An 18478-nucleotide genomic window follows, 5' to 3' on the forward strand; every position below is an offset into this window, starting at 1 on the left:
GAAGCAGCTGAAGTGGCATTTAGATGCATTTACACAGACAATTTAATGAAGCTGAAATGTAGCATTAACACTGCAAAATTACAACAGCATAAATAATGCTGTGAGCTTGGTGTTTTACATCAGGTTTTTTTATTTACAAATATGAAAAGTTGTAAAAAAAAAAAAAAAGAAAGTTACTTTTAAATGTGAAAGTAACCCGCCAGCAGGTGGCAGCAAGTTGACTGTCTTAATGAGTGAGTCATTGAGGCGTTCAAACGGCTGATTCATTCAAGAATGACCCAAGCGCCTGTCTTTATGAATGGACCACTGAATCATTGACTCAAATTATTAATTCAAAAATGAATCATTCAGTAGCCTAAAGAAACACCGCTGACGCTGTGAGTTGCTCAGAGATGCGAGACAGTTCTGCTAAGTTTGTTTGGAACTATTTTCGTTAAACAAATCCAGCAAAAACAGTCACATTGACATTATTGTACTAAAATATATGCCCCAAGTCACTTAATATTAACTACTCGTTTGAAGTCTTGTTTAAAATCAATGTCGAACTTACAATCGTACTGATTTTCAGGGAAAACTGCACTCTCTTAGTCGTGTCATGTTAATTAATTAGGCTAGGCTTTATGTAATAAATATACAAACTACATTTTTTTTACCGTAGTATGTTTCTTCTGTGTGCAGTTGTGTTGAAGCTATGAGATTGTCTCACGTGAGTCTCAACTGCCTCGACCTTGTTACTATTGATTATCCATGAATTGAATAGCCGTTTACACCAAGTGTAATAAAATCTGAATCATTCTCGCCGAAATTTTGCTGCTTCTCTAATTCGACGTTTTAATAAGATTAGATTAGTTGTCCGGTCGGGCAAGTCAAATTCTCTTTCACTTGCCCCTTCAAAAAAAGCACAAAGATCATTAAAAGCATTCTCTCGCGCACCCCAGTTTGGGAACCAAGAATGGAGAATGCCAAATGCATAACGATGCTGTGTAGTGTTAAGCTGCTTCACCCCTATTGAGCCTTGCAATTATTCAGGCTGATCTTTAATGTCCTGCAGACGTCCCACACATATACACTTTTAATGCTTATCCAGTTTGTTGGTACCATTTGTAACCGACCCAGCTACCTACAGAATTTTCTAAGAGATAGATTTGCGGGTGCACAATATCATTGGTTCTGGTGCTAAACAATGACCCCGTTTTTGATAATGAGCTGCTTTGAGTTTCTCCTTTTTTTTCATAACCATAAATTTTGCTTTCATAATGGTCACACTTATTTAACAAATCAAATGTATCTGATATTAAATCGTTTATTTGAACTTAACTATTTAAATATATTTTATTTAAATATTTAACCCCAGTCCTGCTGAGTGAATTGTAAAAAACTAAAAAGTTTCACATCGTGTGCAGAAACATGGAAATTATACATTTTTTGTACAACAAAAAAAAAACTTTATTTCAAGAGCATTTAAGAACACAAAATACCATCTAAAATAAGTGTTTCAATCAGAAAACTAAATCTGAATAAAACAACTGTTTACCATTATTCTATCAATGTTTCTTTAAATAAGAAAAGATCCAACATCATCCCTTTATACACAACATTAAGATGAGAAGATAAGTTCTTTTCATTTTCAGATGACGGAAGATTTGAACAACTCTTACTAGTTTTTTTTTTTTTTTTTTCATGGGAATCACTCAATATAACGAGCATAAAAAAAACTGCTTAGCATTATAAAATGCCACATAGTTTTCTGATGCACCTCTAAAAACAACTAAATCATCCTTGAAGAAATTATTCAGAAACAACATTTTGAACTTATTGGGGAAGTTGGCTTTTCCGGTTTTCATAGCCACTCAATGGTAACAAGCTTTGAAAATGATCAGTCGCTCTTTTCTTCGTTCTGGTAGTGTCGGTACTCTGGTTTGAGTTCCCAGGTGTTCTTGTGGGTGCCTTTGACATTGTATATTCCAATGTCTCGAAGAATCTCCTTCAAATAAATCTAGAGAATAAGAAAGGAAGACTTGTAGTGAACACTACGGTTCGTCAAGCATGTATTTTGATCAAAAATGACAGTAAATACTTTTACATTGTTACAGAATATTTCTATTTCCAATTATTTTTTTTATTGAACTTTTTATTAATAAATCCTGAAAAAAAATGTAACATGGTTCTCACAATTTATGCAAAAAAGATTAAGCAGCACAACTATTTTCATCATTGATAATATTAAGAAATATTAATCAGCAAATCAGCATATTAGAATGATTTCTGAAGGATCATGCGACACTGGAGACTGGAGTAATGGCTTTGCCATCATAGGAATCCCTTTTTTAATAAATTGCACATTTTACAATAGATTCAAACAGAAAACAGTTAATTAATTAGTTATAATATTTCTTCTTTCAAACATTAAAAAATAATCAATAAAATACAATGGCCAACCCCAAACTTCTGAACAGTAGTCTATGTGTGTTACGTAGTGTTACTGTAATTTAACTCACCACAGGCTGTTTTGTGATGTCCACCAGATCCTTAATGTTATAATACTGATGCTTCTCAAAAGCAGAGAACAACATGTCCAGCACCTGCTGCTTATCTGCTCGTGCCCTCTTCCCTTCTTCTTTCTTCTTCTTTTCATAGTACAGCTAAGGAGAAAAAAAAAGGAACAAACGGAGTGTGCATCAACAATCAACTGCATATCAGATACTTCAGACATCTGTTGGACGATGCAAAAGCTTGACCTACATTATAGGCGTGATTAGCCACCGGTTTGTAGTTGGTGGTAACTGCTTTGTCAAGCTGTTGAGAGAACCTCATGGGTTTAGATAACTCCTCGATCTGCAGTCTGCAAAATAACACAACATCCTTTATGAGTTCTGGCCATAAGCATAATGAAGTTTATGTATCAGACATCACAGGTCTTGAAATAGATTGTGTGTGGACCTGTATAGACCTAAAAAAAATCTATTTTCTTTCTCTTTTTAAAAATGCAAAAAAAGTTTTCATTTAAGGTTTAGAGTTAGGTTAGTGCTCACTAGCTAGTGTTGCGAGTTCAGGATGTTTGTGTGGCACACAGAGTTGCTGCACATATAGAGCTTTTGGCCCATAAATTAATCCTTTATGAGTTTCTATGAGAATTTATAATGCTTTCGGTGTAGGCATTACACAACATTTTTGGAACAGAGCTAGTGTGTGCACATCTGAACATACTTCTTTAGCTTCATGTAGTTTTCACTGACGGCTGGTCTGCATTCAGCTCTCTGCATATATATATATATATATATATATACACACATACTGTATATAAAAATTTATTAGGACTAAAACAAAAAATGTTTTTGAACAACCGGTCCCAGGACACTTAACAGAAGAGAAGTGGCCAGGCTTTGGAACTCAAGCACCTTCACAACAACTAAAGAAATCCTCACTTTCACGACAGAAAAACAAGAATTAGCATGGAAACTATACAGAGTTGGTCATGCGCACACACACCCAAGCTACACAACACAACTCCACATTAATCAAGGAATAATTAAGGCAGTGAGTAGATTTGGTTTCCAAAATCAGTTATATTTGAAGGCCCATTCTAATGTCTTCTACCATTAAAACACCACAATCACATACACTGATTGAGAGGCAGAGGTTAGCAACTGCAAAAGCTTAAGAGACCAGATGAAAGCTATTACAACCTAATATCTGATTCATCTCATACAGCAGACAAAGAATAACAAGAGAAATTAAATAGAACTGGAGGAAAAGAGTATGAGGCAACTGAAGTTTGTACAGGAAATCCCAGAGACGGCACGGAATGACTTACCAAATGAGCTGTTTGAAAGCAAAAGTTCAGTTAACAGGAAAAAAAACTATGACACTTTATACTAACTTTTATTAATATGTAAATAACTAACATTACATAAGTCTTATATTTCAGTAAGGCTGCACGATTAATCGAATGCGATTGTCATAAGCATTTTGATAGTAATGCCGGTTCTGTAATCAGCAGGAAATCATCATCACGTGCTTTCAGATAGAGCAGCATTTACTACACATAGCCGTAGTTCACTGACAAGTTACGAAAAAAACAAAAACAAATCGCAGACGATTTTATTGTGCAATTCTGAAATCGAAGAAATCGTTTGCGATAATGACAGCTGTTTGCATAGCTTCTTAGTGAACTACGACTCTGTGAAGTAAATGCTGCTCCATCTGAAAGCATGTGAAAATACCACATTTAATAACATTTTTACTCCAAACTCATAACGTCAGTCGAGTGTTTGAAATAAATCCTTCTGTGAGATGATGTGGCTTCTTACACAGAATAAGGCATGCAACCTATTTCATAGTATTTAAGCAAAGGCATTGCATTATAAATATACTTTATTTTAATGAAAATTATAAGAAGAAGAACTCTGATAAACCGTATATTGCCGTAATCGTGTGTTTATTAGTCACGTTGAATCAATGAAAGCAGTTGAATCTTCTGTTTATTCAGCTGCAGCGATAGGCATTTTCTGGGGTTCTTCTGCGAGGCGTATTTGGAGTTTCAGCGCGAGAGAGCCCTCTGGCCTTTAGATGAAGATTTACTGCTGATCACAGAACCGCGCTTCACTGAAAGATACGCATGATAATCGCAGCTTCTGTCCAATCGCGATCTCGATTCCATTTCGAATTATCGTGCAGCCCTATATTTCAGACATCTCTGCTTTTCATTGAAATATATAGGTTGAGACGAGTAAAATCATTCACTTCATAGTGTTGTTGCTATTATGAATATTTTCAGTTAAAATATGGGCAATTAAATATGCATATATTCATATGCTGTGCGTATAATAAATTTACCTTTCAAATGAACACCGCCTTGTCTGTCATCTGTAATTCAGTTATTCAACTAAACTGTCCAAATACAATTTTAAATAGAACAGTTGATTCTTTATATAATAAAAATACCAAAAGACATTTATAAATTCTGTAAAAGATTACCCAGAAAGGGATCCTTAACATTTTCTGTAAATTATTTTACATTTTGTGCTATAACTACTAAATTAGCAAATGTTTCTATTTATTTCTTATTATAACACGTTGGTTGATGCATCTTCGTCCTGCACGTGCTAAACATATGTTACAATTTAAAGTGCACATTGTTCTTAAGTGACCATCTTCTAAGTATTCTAATGGAGCAGTTCTGAAATCATGTCATTGGACATCAAATGATGTCCCCAAGAAGTACTAAAACTCTTTATAATAAAAAAGTAAAAATGCTCTTAAAATCTTGAGATATTAACATAATATTAAACAATAGTAACAATCAAATAATGAGTCATAATTTTTGTGTGAAAAGACTTAATAAAGAAAGATATAACTATGTATTATTAAAAATGGTTAATTTACTGAGTTTATATATTTATATTTTTTCGCTTGTTATAATCCACTTTTTACAATATAACACTACATGGAAATTCTCATCAATTAACAACAAATGTTGTACTTTATCTTCATATCATTTAAATGCACAGCAGTTCACAGCATTGCATGTAGTGACATCCTGGTTCTCACCTGAAGAGTTTTCAGTAAAAACAGTCAGAGTCTGTCCACCGACCGTCTGCAGAGTGAATGGATGCTCTCTGGGGGCCCGTACCATAGAGGATTTCTCCCCAATGGTGTCCACGGTGGTCAGCTCCTCATTGAGTGTGAAAGACACCTGTCAATCAATCAGAAGAACACTGAATCCACCTAAAGACACAAGTCTCGAAGATAAAACACTGAATGTTTAAAGACATACGCATTACCTCTGCTTTGCCTTGATTCCTGTACAAACAACAACAATTGTATGAATATTAATGTTTTGAATTAACGTTGTGCCTGTAGTACTCCATCACATGTAGATGATACCTATTGTTGCTACATACTTGCATATTCGGAGCTTTCCAACTTCTCCTCTCCCTGTTGCTTTGGCCCATTGCTGTGACAAATACTTTGGGACCTTTATGAAGTGTATGCAAACATAGCTTTAAAACAAGGCCCACTTTAACGTGGTTTTAATAATTACACTGCACAACATATAAACCATATTGCCATGCGAGGTATTTGTAGATGCTAAAGCCATGTACAACTGGCTGTAACGTTAGCTGTTCATCATCGAGCTATTTAAAGCACTTACTTTGACCAGCCATACACCCGTGTTCTGCTTTGCCCCGGTTAAATCCACCTCTCCTTTGTCTGACATGCTTGTTAATAGTTTAAATGTTTCTATTCTAGCTATTTCATGTGGATTTAGTGCACCTCTTCCACGCTACACACTCGTTAGCTAACACTCCATCAACAGAGCAGGTTGTACGGTAGCCCGTTAGGACAAAAACCAAACAAAAGCGCGTTGGTTAATGCAGATGCTACGCATTTACAAAATCCGAGATTTTGTGGAACAGTTAACAAATAAACAAGCATTTTCTTTTTGTTAGCTCACCCAGTAATAGTTGAGTTAGAGTAGGATATTTTAAGATATAAAGGAGATATTTTCTACGTCGCTTTGTCGTTTTATATAGTCAATAAACACACATTTCTGGTAAATGCAACTGACTTATTTAGAAGTGAACATGTTTTTTTTAGAGGTATTTATTCACAGGAATTATCACACTTTACATTTATGATAGCATAAAAACGTCCCAGAAACAATTCAGTTGAGCCTTATGGCCTCTACTCTGCGAAGAATTATGACTTGCATCCTTAAAATTCACCTTCATGATTGTTTGCATTGTAACATTAATAATTATCATTATGAATGTTGATTCTCATTACTATAATATAGCAAGTAATGACACAACAAAAAGTTGTAATGGTCCTAAAATAGTCTTCGCTTCATTAAGCAAAATATCCATTCTTTCTTTCTTTCATTTTTGGGGTGAAGTTCATGTGATCTGAACATGGAATATTCTACGAGGAAAGCACACTCTGGTAAACAATACGTGACCCCAAAACATAAAACTGTCAGAATTCAGGGGAATAAAATGCTATCACTGGATATAAACAATAATACTTATATATTCATTACTTAGTATTAAAAAGGCGGACTAAAAACTTTTAGAAATCACAAAATTATAGACATTTTAATGCATTATCTTTTACAATCAGACATTAGACATATAAAAGGCAAATTTAGGAGGAACCTCAGTAGGTCCTCTAAATTTTACAAATAATTGTCAACAAAGCACATAATGTTTTGATGATGATGATGCTGCTGCAAGCATTCCAATGCAGTACAAAGTTCCTTTAAAAAAATCCTTGACAACAAGAGATACATTTGCTGAATGTCCCTCAAAGGAACATGCGGTCTTTGCTGTGTGAAAAGCGGGTGTTCAGCTCTTGTGACTTCTTGAGCAAAGCTTTTTTTTGAGCCTCATCAAACCGATTGACTTGGAGGTCGGCGTCTCTGTCGAAGGGTCTTCTTTCCACAGGCTTTGAAGCATCCTCCTCAGCTTTTCTTTTCATCTTCGTAGTGTGCATACTGATGAGAGATTCACCACGCTTGGATTCCTAAAAAGAGATGGGCATTCTGAGACTGAAATTCAACATTTTTATACTTAAGCAGTCACAGCTGCAAGTAGCAAACTAAAGGTGTGGTCCATCAGAGTGAGCTACTCCAAAATAAATTGTTTTTAACTGTAGTTTGGATCAAATAAATGCTAAAAAAAAAAAGTATTCCAAACTTTTTAACGGTGATATATATAATATTAATGCCATTTTTTGACTATCTCATTCAAGTACAATTTGTAATAAATCTTAAAGCTGGATTTAACCGAACTTACATTATATTTTGAAACTTTTTCAGCCATCTCAAGCTCTTTGTGAGACAGACAAGGTCCATCATCCTTGGCAGATTCACCTTTTTCCTTAGCCTCTAGTCGTTCCTAAGCAAGACAAACAAGAAGGGAATTTCAAAACAGTCCCTGAAATCCCTCTTTTCCAAAAACCAGTGGCCAAAAAAAAACAAACAAAAAAAACAACAACAACAACAACAACCTTTTATCACCTGCAAAATCACATATGATATCACTGGAAATTCTACCCCACATTTCACATCTGAACTCAATTACATCTATCGCTAACTCACCCTAGCTTTTCGCTCACGGTCAGCAGGAGTGTCAGTCCAAATTGTGCGGTCTTTGTTCTCAGGGCCTGATCTTTTCTTAAAGGTTCGTGCTTCCAGGCCCACATGCTGCAACTCAGGAGGCAGCTCGGTCATCCAGCTCTCTCTGAGCACTTTGGAGCCAGTCTAAAAGCAGAAGAGTCCGAGATTGTTTAGTCTGCCCACTCACTGGTATAAATCAACATCTCTTTTAATGTTGAACAAACCTAATCAGTCAAGTTCTTTATTGTCATTGTACAAGAACAGCAAAATAACTTGTCCTGAGGTTTAAAGTATGTAAACTGAAATAAAAATGGGAAGTATATGAGGCTTGAAATTAGAAGCATACGTGCAAAGATAGAAATATACAAAAAGTAAAAAGTAAGAAGAAATATACAATATACAAAAACAAATAATAATATAGTAAATTATAAATAATAATAATATACCCAAAATACTAGCTGAATTAATAGATAAAAAAAAATGTATGTTTAAAAAAAAAAAAACCATAAAAAGCACTTACATCTACTCCTGTAAGTTTGTCTTTCATTCTTTGAGCTCTTCTTTCAATGTCCAATGCCACAGAGTCCTGGAATGGTCCTTTTGATGGCATGGGTCCAATGACATAATCATCATCTTCTTCACCGCTTGACTCTGCTGGTGTATAACCTGGCGGTAGAGCTGGTAATAAAAACCCTCTAGCATCTTCTTTTCCCTCTTCTTCATCTTCATCGGCATCTTCTCTTTTAAAGCCTGGAGGTAGAGCAGGTCCTACAGGTGGTCTGCAGGGGAGGGGGAAAAAACCTAAATCAACATTTACATTTGCATGTAAAATTAGAATAAATATGATACTATGTGTGTGTGATACTACCAACTCTACACAACAAAAAAAATTGTAAAGTAGTACTTTTGTCAATTCCCGTTACCGTTCAGGAGATCCGTCTAGCTTTTGATATCCTGGTGGTAAAGCTGGTCCTAAAAACCCTCTGGTATCATCTTCTGCATCTTCATCCTCATCATCATCCTCTTGTTTTTTAAATCCTGGAGGGAGTGCAGGTCCTAGTAAAGGTGGCCTGGAGATGCAAAATGTAGCTCATCCACGACTTAGATTGGGATGCTGAAATTGCTCTACAAATGATTATGTGGCATGCTATTATCAAGTGTTTATTACCCCTCTGGTGATTTGTCTCGCTTTTGATATCCTGGGGGAAGAGCTGGACCAAAAAAACCATCATCATCCTCCTCATCCTTATCGACTTGCTTTATATCCATCTCATCTTTCACATTGCTCCTGCTGCTGTTAAAGAACCACAAAAAATTTAACCACAAAACAAAAAGGCACATAAATATCAGCTACCACTCCATATCCATCTTAAGGTGATATTTAAAAGCTTAGTTTTGTGATCAAGGCTCTGTAGTTTTTACTGTGGAGGCAAAACATATAATGCAATGCAATACAATGTTGATTGAGAAATGAACAAATAAACGTTCCTCAAAAGCCTGATGGATCATATCTCATGCTTACATTTTAATTAGACTTTTCTTGAAAAAAGAAAAGAAAAGATAACCGCGTAAACCTAAGTTGGACATTTTTGGCAAGATCAGATCAGATGACAGAAGGCTTGTAGTAGATTGTGTACAGCGGGTTTTTCAACAGTTTTTATCATTTAGAGGCCTTCCAAAATGTATTTATCAAATACAATACAGTATGCTTTATAAGGTTGACTATCTCCCAACACAACATAAAAAATAATTTGCATATATCAAAAGTGGTTTATTTATGACCAAACACTTCATTAACTATGAATCCCTGAGAAACACATGTATCTGGAAAACCATCAAGTATCATACTTTGAAGAAGTCCGGTTCCTAGATGATGATGATGATGATGATGAGTATTTGGCTCTCTTGAACACAACCTCCTCTTGATCACTGTCTTCACATGAGCTGGAGGACTCTGAGGCTTTATATTTTGGAGGCAAAGCTGGACCTATGACTGGAGGCAGCATGCATTATTTATTGTGCATTCATTTATACTTCAATTAAACCTAAAGGACTGAATGACTTAACTGTTGTTGGGGAAAAAGGGGAAAACATCTAAAGGCAATCAGGTTTGTTATGCATTTGCAGATACGAAATAATAAAAAAAATATTTTGCAGTTCACAAAGCAGCTGCTACAATGTGTAACGTTAACATACTTCAACAACAACAACCTTTTATCACCTGCAAAATCACATATGATATCACTGGAAATTCTACCCCACATTTCACATCTGAACTCAATTACATCTATCGCTAACTCACCCTAGCTTTTCGCTCACGGTCAGCGGGAGTGTCAGTCCAAATTGTGCGGTCTTTGTTCTCAGGGCCTGATCTTTTCTTAAAGGTTCGTGCTTCCAGGCCCACATGCTGCAACTCAGGAGGCAGCTCGGTCATCCAGCTCTCTCTGAGCACTTTGGAGCCAGTCTAAAAGCAGAAGAGTCCGAGATTGTTTAGTCTGCCCACTCACTGGTATAAATCAACATCTCTTTTAATGTTGAACAAACCTAATCAGTCAAGTTCTTTATTGTCATTGTACAAGAACAGCAAAATAACTTGTCCTGAGGTTTAAAGTATGTAAACTGAAATAAAAATGGGAAGTATATGAGGCTTGAAATTAGAAGCATACGTGCAAAGATAGAAATATACAAAAAGTAAAAAGTAAGAAGAAATATACAATATACAAAAACAAATAATAATATAGTAAATTATAAATAATAATAATATACCCAAAATACTAGCTGAATTAATAGATAAAAAAAAATGTATGTTTAAAAAAAAAAAAACCATAAAAAGCACTTACATCTACTCCTGTAAGTTTGTCTTTCATTCTTTGAGCTCTTCTTTCAATGTCCAATGCCACAGAGTCCTGGAATGGTCCTTTTGATGGCATGGGTCCAATGACATAATCATCATCTTCTTCACCGCTTGACTCTGCTGGTGTATAACCTGGCGGTAGAGCTGGTAATAAAAACCCTCTAGCATCTTCTTTTCCCTCTTCTTCATCTTCATCGGCATCTTCTCTTTTAAAGCCTGGAGGTAGAGCAGGTCCTACAGGTGGTCTGCAGGGGAGGGGGAAAAAACCTAAATCAACATTTACATTTGCATGTAAAATTAGAATAAATATGATACTATGTGTGTGTGATACTACCAACTCTACACAACAAAAAAAATTGTAAAGTAGTACTTTTGTCAATTCCCGTTACCGTTCAGGAGATCCGTCTAGCTTTTGATATCCTGGTGGTAAAGCTGGTCCTAAAAACCCTCTGGTATCATCTTCTGCATCTTCATCCTCATCATCATCCTCTTGTTTTTTAAATCCTGGAGGGAGTGCAGGTCCTAGTAAAGGTGGCCTGGAGATGCAAAATGTAGCTCATCCACGACTTAGATTGGGATGCTGAAATTGCTCTACAAATGATTATGTGGCATGCTATTATCAAGTGTTTATTACCCCTCTGGTGATTTGTCTCGCTTTTGATATCCTGGGGGAAGAGCTGGACCAAAAAAACCATCATCATCCTCCTCATCCTTATCGACTTGCTTTATATCCATCTCATCTTTCACATTGCTCCTGCTGCTGTTAAAGAACCACAAAAAATTTAACCACAAAACAAAAAGGCACATAAATATCAGCTACCACTCCATATCCATCTTAAGGTGATATTTAAAAGCTTAGTTTTGTGATCAAGGCTCTGTAGTTTTTACTGTGGAGGCAAAACATATAATGCAATGCAATACAATGTTGATTGAGAAATGAACAAATAAACGTTCCTCAAAAGCCTGATGGATCATATCTCATGCTTACATTTTAATTAGACTTTTCTTGAAAAAAGAAAAGAAAAGATAACCGCGTAAACCTAAGTTGGACATTTTTGGCAAGATCAGATCAGATGACAGAAGGCTTGTAGTAGATTGTGTACAGCGGGTTTTTCAACAGTTTTTATCATTTAGAGGCCTTCCAAAATGTATTTATCAAATACAATACAGTATGCTTTATAAGGTTGACTATCTCCCAACACAACATAAAAAATAATTTGCATATATCAAAAGTGGTTTATTTATGACCAAACACTTCATTAACTATGAATCCCTGAGAAACACATGTATCTGGAAAACCATCAAGTATCATACTTTGAAGAAGTCCGGTTCCTAGATGATGATGATGATGATGATGAGTATTTGGCTCTCTTGAACACAACCTCCTCTTGATCACTGTCTTCACATGAGCTGGAGGACTCTGAGGCTTTATATTTTGGAGGCAAAGCTGGACCTATGACTGGAGGCAGCATGCATTATTTATTGTGCATTCATTTATACTTCAATTAAACCTAAAGGACTGAATGACTTAACTGTTGTTGGGGAAAAAGGGGAAAACATCTAAAGGCAATCAGGTTTGTTATGCATTTGCAGATACGAAATAATAAAAAAAATATTTTGCAGTTCACAAAGCAGCTGCTACAATGTGTAACGTTAACATACTTGCGCCTTCTTCATCTGAATCATAATTTTTGCTTTTTTCCATCGTCGGTGTCAAAGCGGATCCAATTATATTTTGAGTAGACATCGCAAAAATGATTGTGTCAGACGAAATAATAATGAAACACACATGTATTCGTTCACAAACCCAGGAAATATGCTACGATACAATAAACACATTCTCTTATTTCCGGTCTCGAGTTTTAGGGAAATTTCAAATTAAGAGTCCCGTTCAGGCGGAATCCTGTAGATGGCGCGTTATTTTCCATCAGACGCTCTTTAACGCAAACGTCACTTCTCTTCTCTGTTGTCAGCCATTGCTGTTTCTATGGGAGGCGGGACGCTTAAAAACAACAGTCGGTGTGATAAATAAGTTCCCGTTTTAATCATAAAACACGTTTTCCAACATAAGACATTTTAAACTTTGTCGTCTTTTCTTGCCACGAGGCTGTGAAAGTCAGGTGGTTAACCTGAAATAACCGAATTTGTCACCTTGCTTTGTCCAGCTGTCATCGCTTATCCGTTAATTCTACACTTGAGCGTCTGAGCTCCTATCCTGCCGCTTGACTGCTACATTTCCATCTTTGAAGAACAGTCTTCTTATCTCACATGACAAGTCGGTAGGACTTTTGGACTGGAGCTTTGTCGAGATGCCACCTAAGAAGCCAAGAGACGCCACGGCAAACATCTCCAGCTCCATCGAGTCTGAGGACATCAGTTTGGAGACAACAGTCCCCACAGAGGACATATCGTCTTCGGATGAGAAAGATGGAGCAGGGAAGGTGACAAAACAGCTCCTGGAAAGAAAAGAGCTGCTTCATACCCTTCAAAAACTGAAGATAGAGCTGTCACAGAAAAATCTGCTCATCGACAACCTCAAAGTGGACCACCTCACCAAGGTAATGGTTGATGAATACAAAACTACTCTCTACATTAGACTGAAAGCAGTTTTAAAAGTATTTCAGCTGTGTTTGTTCACCCGTAAGCGTTAAAATGATTGTTTTGCACGTTCATTTGTAGATAGAAGAGCTGGAGGAAAGGCTGAACGATGCTCTCCATCAGAAGCAGGTGCTTGCTCTGCGTCTGGACAGCCAGCTCAAACTACAGCAGGATGAAAACAGGTACGTTTACACAGTTTTACTGAGAAAAAAGATCTTTTGGAAGTAGGGATGTACAATCTGTCAGTGCTCAATTTGGTATTGGCTGACAAATGTGCCTTATTTAATTTTAGTGGTTCTATTTATAGCAAATGTAAAAGCCCTTTCACACCAAAAAGTGTAACCTCAGGCTGAAGGAAAAGTAAATTCACGTCTGTACAGTAGAACGCAGGAGAAGAAACACTCTTCAGCAATAAAAAAAAAACAATGACGCACAATTGTTAGTTTATCTAGTCATTTTTGCTTATTAGTATGGTTGAACTGGATCATCAAAGGTCAGCAGCAAAGACATTAGTTAATAATTGCAGGTTTGCATTAGGGATGTAACGATATGAACATTTCTTATCATGATTATAGTGACCAAAATGATCACGGTTATCAGTATTACCACGGTATTGTTCAAATGTGCTGGAGATGTTAAAAAAAGTAACGACACATAAATCACTTTTTAATATTTTTTAAATATTTATATAATCACAAGTTTTATATTTATAAATCTATAAACAACAGATAAAACGACTTTTTGTTTGCATAATCACTAAAACAACATTACCAATGATGTTCGGATTTTAAATGACAACTTGGCTGACAACAGTTTAATAGCATGTTGAAATATCTAATGTAAATGTTCAAATAAAGCTTTGAAAAAGTTTCATAAAAAGGTAAACCTCACATTTCAGCCTTTAAATAAAGAAGAGACAAAAGTCAAAATGATAATTGATTAATAGATGGTTATATGTATTTTATCTACTCCATAAATAATTCTAGATAACTTATCTGAATTGTTCAAATGTGTAGAATCCACATAAGCTTGTTTTTCATCAACTGGTCAAAATGTACAGCAGGGCATGCAAATTTGATCCGTTTTTGGCCAGACAGAAACCGCACACAGGCTGAATGTAAATATAAGTCTCTGTAAATCCACTCGCTGACAGCAGGTGGCGCTTGTGGAAAAGCTGAATTAGAGCTGTTTCCGTAACCTCCGTGTACAAAGCATTATTGCGATTAAAAACGCATCCTTTAGGTATTACATGGAGCGAAGATGAAAACAAAATGTCATCGAATCGTTTCTGAAGACAGTCAGAACCTTCAGAGGTACATTCATATAATTAATTCATTCATATATTCATTTGTATAATTCCCTTAGCACTCTTTTAAAACCTCCCAACTTTTCCACCCTGTTTTCACTCAAAACAAAACTACTCTGCTGCTGTGCGCACGGGAGACTGTTACTTAAAACTGTGCTTTATGCTGGACCGTATTTATTTATCGCGAGTTGTTCAAATCGCGGTAATCTAATACGGTTTTAATGATAATTAAAAGATGAAACGGTAGTACTAACCGTGGGGAATTTTATCATGATTTATCGTCAAACCGGTGCATCCCTAGTTTGCATCATATTCTGAGTTTGCATTTCACTGTTTTAATGCATTTTGATGAATACTAAATCTGTTTTTTTTTTTGTGAGTGGGATGAATTAATGCACATTCACATTTAGTCTAGAACTACATCATGTTCACACAGCACACACAACGCCTCTGTACTTCTGATTTCTCCCAATATGGGGACAGGAGAGCTGTCAGTCAATAACTGGGAAAACAAAGTAACTGGCGTTACTTTTTTGAAAAAGTAACTCAGATATTTTCTTGTAAATTAAAAAAGTAATGCGTTACTTTACTAGTTACTTGAAAAAAGTAATCTGATTACGTAACTCGCATTACTTGTAATGCGTTACCCCCAACACTGCTAATGAATGTTAAATGAATGATTATAATAATTCAATTGAACACTTGATTGGTGCTTTAGACAAAATATAAAATAAAAAGTACTTTGCACACTTTGCATAATTGTTTTATGCTTTGATGCATCATATTTGATACATCAGGCTTATATATGGCTCATGTAGTATGATATAGTGAGAATATGGAGCTCATACTCGAGGAGGAAAAAACATCTCACTTTTATTCAGAGGCAAAAATATTTTTGGTGCAGATTTTATTTATTATTTATATGGCCAAAAAGTAAGATTGATAGCTTGTAATGTAAATCAATGACATCTTTATAATAGAACAACAGATTACTTACATAAAATGCATATACATATTAGTTGTCACTCTGAATCTCCATAAATTGTCTTAGTAAGATGATATTTAAATTCTTAGTTTCATGATCAAAGCTCTGAAATTTTTATTGTGGATGCAAAACATAATGCAATGCAATACAATTATGATTGAGAGATGAACAAATAAACATTTCTCAAAAGCCTGATACAACATATTTGATACTCACATTTTAATATGATTTTTCTGAAAATGCTTAATCAAGTAGTGTTTAATCAGGTAAACCTACGTTGCTGCAGTCCAGGAAAAGTTCATTTTGAAATATCTTGAAATATAAAATGTATTCTTACTTTGTAAACATTAGTAAACATTTCACAGCAAAAAGGCTGAAATACCCTTTACTTGCTTAAAAAAGTATGTAGTAGATTGTGCACAACAGGTCTTTCAGCAAAGTTTTGATCATCTCGGTCATTTAGAGGCCGTTGAAATTCATATATCAAATATGATACATGATACAAATATGATAGGCTTTATAGGGTTGAATGTGGCTTCTGCTTATGCAGGAAGCAGCAAGCCTTGAGGAAGCAGGAAATGGACACCATCATGCTCAGACAGAAGCAGCTGGAAGAGACAAACCATCAGCTGTGTGATCGAGCAGGTGATCTCCGCAGGAGCCTGAGGGACGTGGAGCTGTCTGAGGAGAAGTACACTGAGCTGAAGGAAATGCCTGAGGACAAACTCACCATCCCTGAATATGTGGCAGTAAGCACTGAATTATCAACTGGAGTTGGGAATAAAGATTGTTAGGTTTATTTATTGGTGCTGTTGGTTACTCCCACTAACAAACTTGTGGACAAACCCTGAGCAGATTTAAAAGCTATAGTGTGTGTGTGTGTGTGTGTGTGTGTGTGTGTGTGTATATATATATGTGTTTTTTTTCTCCACATAGATTCGGTTCTACGAGGTTGTGAACCCTCTGAGAGCTCTTGTGACTGAGCTGCAAGTGAAAAAGACTAACCTGAACGAGGATCTGGACAGTCATCGTAACCAAATTAGATCACTAATGGAGGTGTGAAAAAAAGTTTCTTCTCTTTTTGGATACTATTTTTACTACAGTCTTTAAAGTCAGTGTGAAATTGAAAATGTATTTTCAATTTTAATTTACTTGAACAATTCATCCGTTTCGATTAATCCATCCGTTTAATCTTTTCTAATGTTTTGATCTCGTAAGATTTAATTAAAATGTGGACATTCTGATGAAAACTACAGACTTCTCTCTGGTGACATATGTATCATTTAGTCCGCTTTAACAGCTTAAGCAGTTTCGAGTTGCAAGATGACAACTGTTTTCATTGGCTGTTCTAATTTGCGCTGGTATAAATGCAGAATCAAGTATTCCAGACATCTGTGAAATAATCTTTATTATTGGCATTACTACTGTTATTTCTTATTTACATACATTGCTGCTTTCCCATATCCCGACCAGAGCTATGAGGAAGAGAGGAGAGCACGCTCAGAGCTGGAAATCCGCTGTCAGAGACTCACCCTGGAACTTGCTGACACCAAGCAGCTTATTCAGGAAGGAGACTACAAACGAGAGAACTATGACAAAATCAAACGGTGAGTGGAATGTCCTGCATTGTCTTTGTGAGTCTCTGCTGTTAATACAGGCATTGCACCCTTTTAAACCATAAGAGCAGGCAACACAGAATGAAAAAGGAGCTGTGAGCACAGGACACAATCTCACAGCTATATGGAGCTCAAATAATTTAATTAAAATATTATTTTAATCCATTGTCAGCCCTAATTTTAGTATAGCCTGTCCACATGTAGACCACATGTAGACTCCATTCAAAAGACATTTACATTGTTGCAAAAAAAAAAAAAAAAGAGAATCCTGAAATAAATTATCACCGTTTCCATAAAATTAGTAGCAACTGTTCGATCAATCAAAACAATCAAAAAATTAGCATATTAAAATTATTTTTGAAGGATCATGTGACACTGAAGTCTGGAGTAACGGCTGCTGAAAATTCAGCTTTATCATCACAGGAATAAATTACAATTTAAAATTGTAAATCTTAACCCTCAAAGACCGAGACAGTAAAGTACTAAAAAGTACTATTGTTCTTAAATGTTTAATAACTTTTGAACCGCTAATTCTATCTGAATGCTTTAAAAGGTGTTTTAAAGCAGAAATATCTCATTTGTCTTATTTGGATTTACAGAGGCTCCGTAGTGTACGTGATTACGTCATCACATTTTGACAACATTGATTCGTCAGAAGAAACCAATGCATTTCGGTTCTCTGAGCCAAACAGGAAGGATTGAAAGTGAAGTGACGTGACATGTGGACTAGTATGGTTACCCATACTCGGAATTAGTGCTCTGCATTTATCCCATCCAAAGTGCACACAGCAGTGAACACACACCCGGAGCAGTGGCATTTGTCTTATTTGGATTTACAGAGGCTCCGTAGTGTACGTGATTACGTCATCACATTTTGACAACATTGATTCGTCAGAAGAAACCAATGCATTTCGGTTCTCTGAGCCAAACAGGAAGGATTGAAAGTGAAGTGACGTGACATGTGGACTAGTATGGTTACCCATACTCGGAATTAGTGCTC

At 35.9% G+C, this 18478-nt stretch overlaps 3 protein-coding genes across 6 annotated transcripts in view; 1 reads left to right on the forward strand and 2 right to left on the reverse strand.

Moving 5' to 3' along the window:
* Positions 1 to 1446: 1446 nt before the first annotated feature.
* On the reverse strand, positions 1447 to 6375 carry gtf2f2a (general transcription factor IIF, polypeptide 2a). Its single transcript, XM_016290160.1, has 9 exons — positions 6155 to 6375; positions 5904 to 5977; positions 5784 to 5802; positions 5551 to 5695; positions 3399 to 3424; positions 3208 to 3257; positions 2743 to 2842; positions 2499 to 2642; positions 1447 to 1996 (listed from the first exon to the last, which is right to left on the reverse strand). Exons 1-9 carry the CDS (start codon positions 6218 to 6220, stop codon positions 1877 to 1879), a joined length of 744 nt encoding a protein of 247 aa, XP_016145646.1. The 5' UTR covers positions 6221 to 6375; the 3' UTR covers positions 1447 to 1876.
* A 212-nt stretch (positions 6376 to 6587) lies between these two features.
* gpalpp1 (GPALPP motifs containing 1) lies at positions 6588 to 12852 on the reverse strand. Of its 4 annotated transcripts, none has more exons than XM_016290162.1 (8): positions 12636 to 12852; positions 12288 to 12432; positions 11608 to 11730; positions 11363 to 11509; positions 10960 to 11218; positions 10422 to 10583; positions 7797 to 7898; positions 6589 to 7524 (listed from the first exon to the last, which is right to left on the reverse strand). In XM_016290162.1, the coding sequence occupies exons 1-8, from the start codon at positions 12718 to 12720 to the stop codon at positions 7306 to 7308; spliced, it is 1242 nt and encodes a 413-aa protein (XP_016145648.1). In that variant the 5' UTR covers positions 12721 to 12852; the 3' UTR covers positions 6589 to 7305. The 4 variants fall into 4 exon arrangements, with proteins under 4 accessions (XP_016145650.1, XP_016145649.1, XP_016145648.1 ...); XM_016290161.1 differs by having other exon boundaries at positions 11608 to 11733; XM_016290164.1 differs by lacking the exons at positions 10422 to 10583; positions 10960 to 11218; positions 11363 to 11509; ... (1 more) ...; positions 12288 to 12432; positions 12636 to 12852 and adding exons at positions 8102 to 8263; positions 8640 to 8898; positions 9043 to 9189; positions 9288 to 9410; positions 9968 to 10305 and having other exon boundaries at positions 6588 to 7524.
* Positions 12853 to 12935: 83 nt separating this feature from the next.
* LOC107598769 (progesterone-induced-blocking factor 1) overlaps positions 12936 to 18478 on the forward strand; it is a 34362-nt gene continuing 28819 nt past the window's right edge. Inside the window, exons 1-5 of the mRNA XM_016290203.1 lie at positions 12936 to 13531; positions 13653 to 13753; positions 16413 to 16611; positions 16799 to 16918; positions 17336 to 17469. Of these exons, the coding sequence (XP_016145689.1) occupies positions 13283 to 13531; positions 13653 to 13753; positions 16413 to 16611; positions 16799 to 16918; positions 17336 to 17469 (803 nt within the window). The 5' untranslated portion in view covers positions 12936 to 13282. The remainder of the gene's footprint in view (positions 13532 to 13652; positions 13754 to 16412; positions 16612 to 16798; positions 16919 to 17335; positions 17470 to 18478) is intronic.

The sequence above is a fragment of the Sinocyclocheilus grahami genome, unplaced genomic scaffold (genome assembly GCF_001515645.1).
Source record: "Sinocyclocheilus grahami isolate Dianchi unplaced genomic scaffold, SAMN03320097.WGS_v1.1 scaffold255.1, whole genome shotgun sequence".
Lineage (NCBI taxonomy): Eukaryota > Metazoa > Chordata > Actinopteri > Cypriniformes > Cyprinidae > Sinocyclocheilus > Sinocyclocheilus grahami.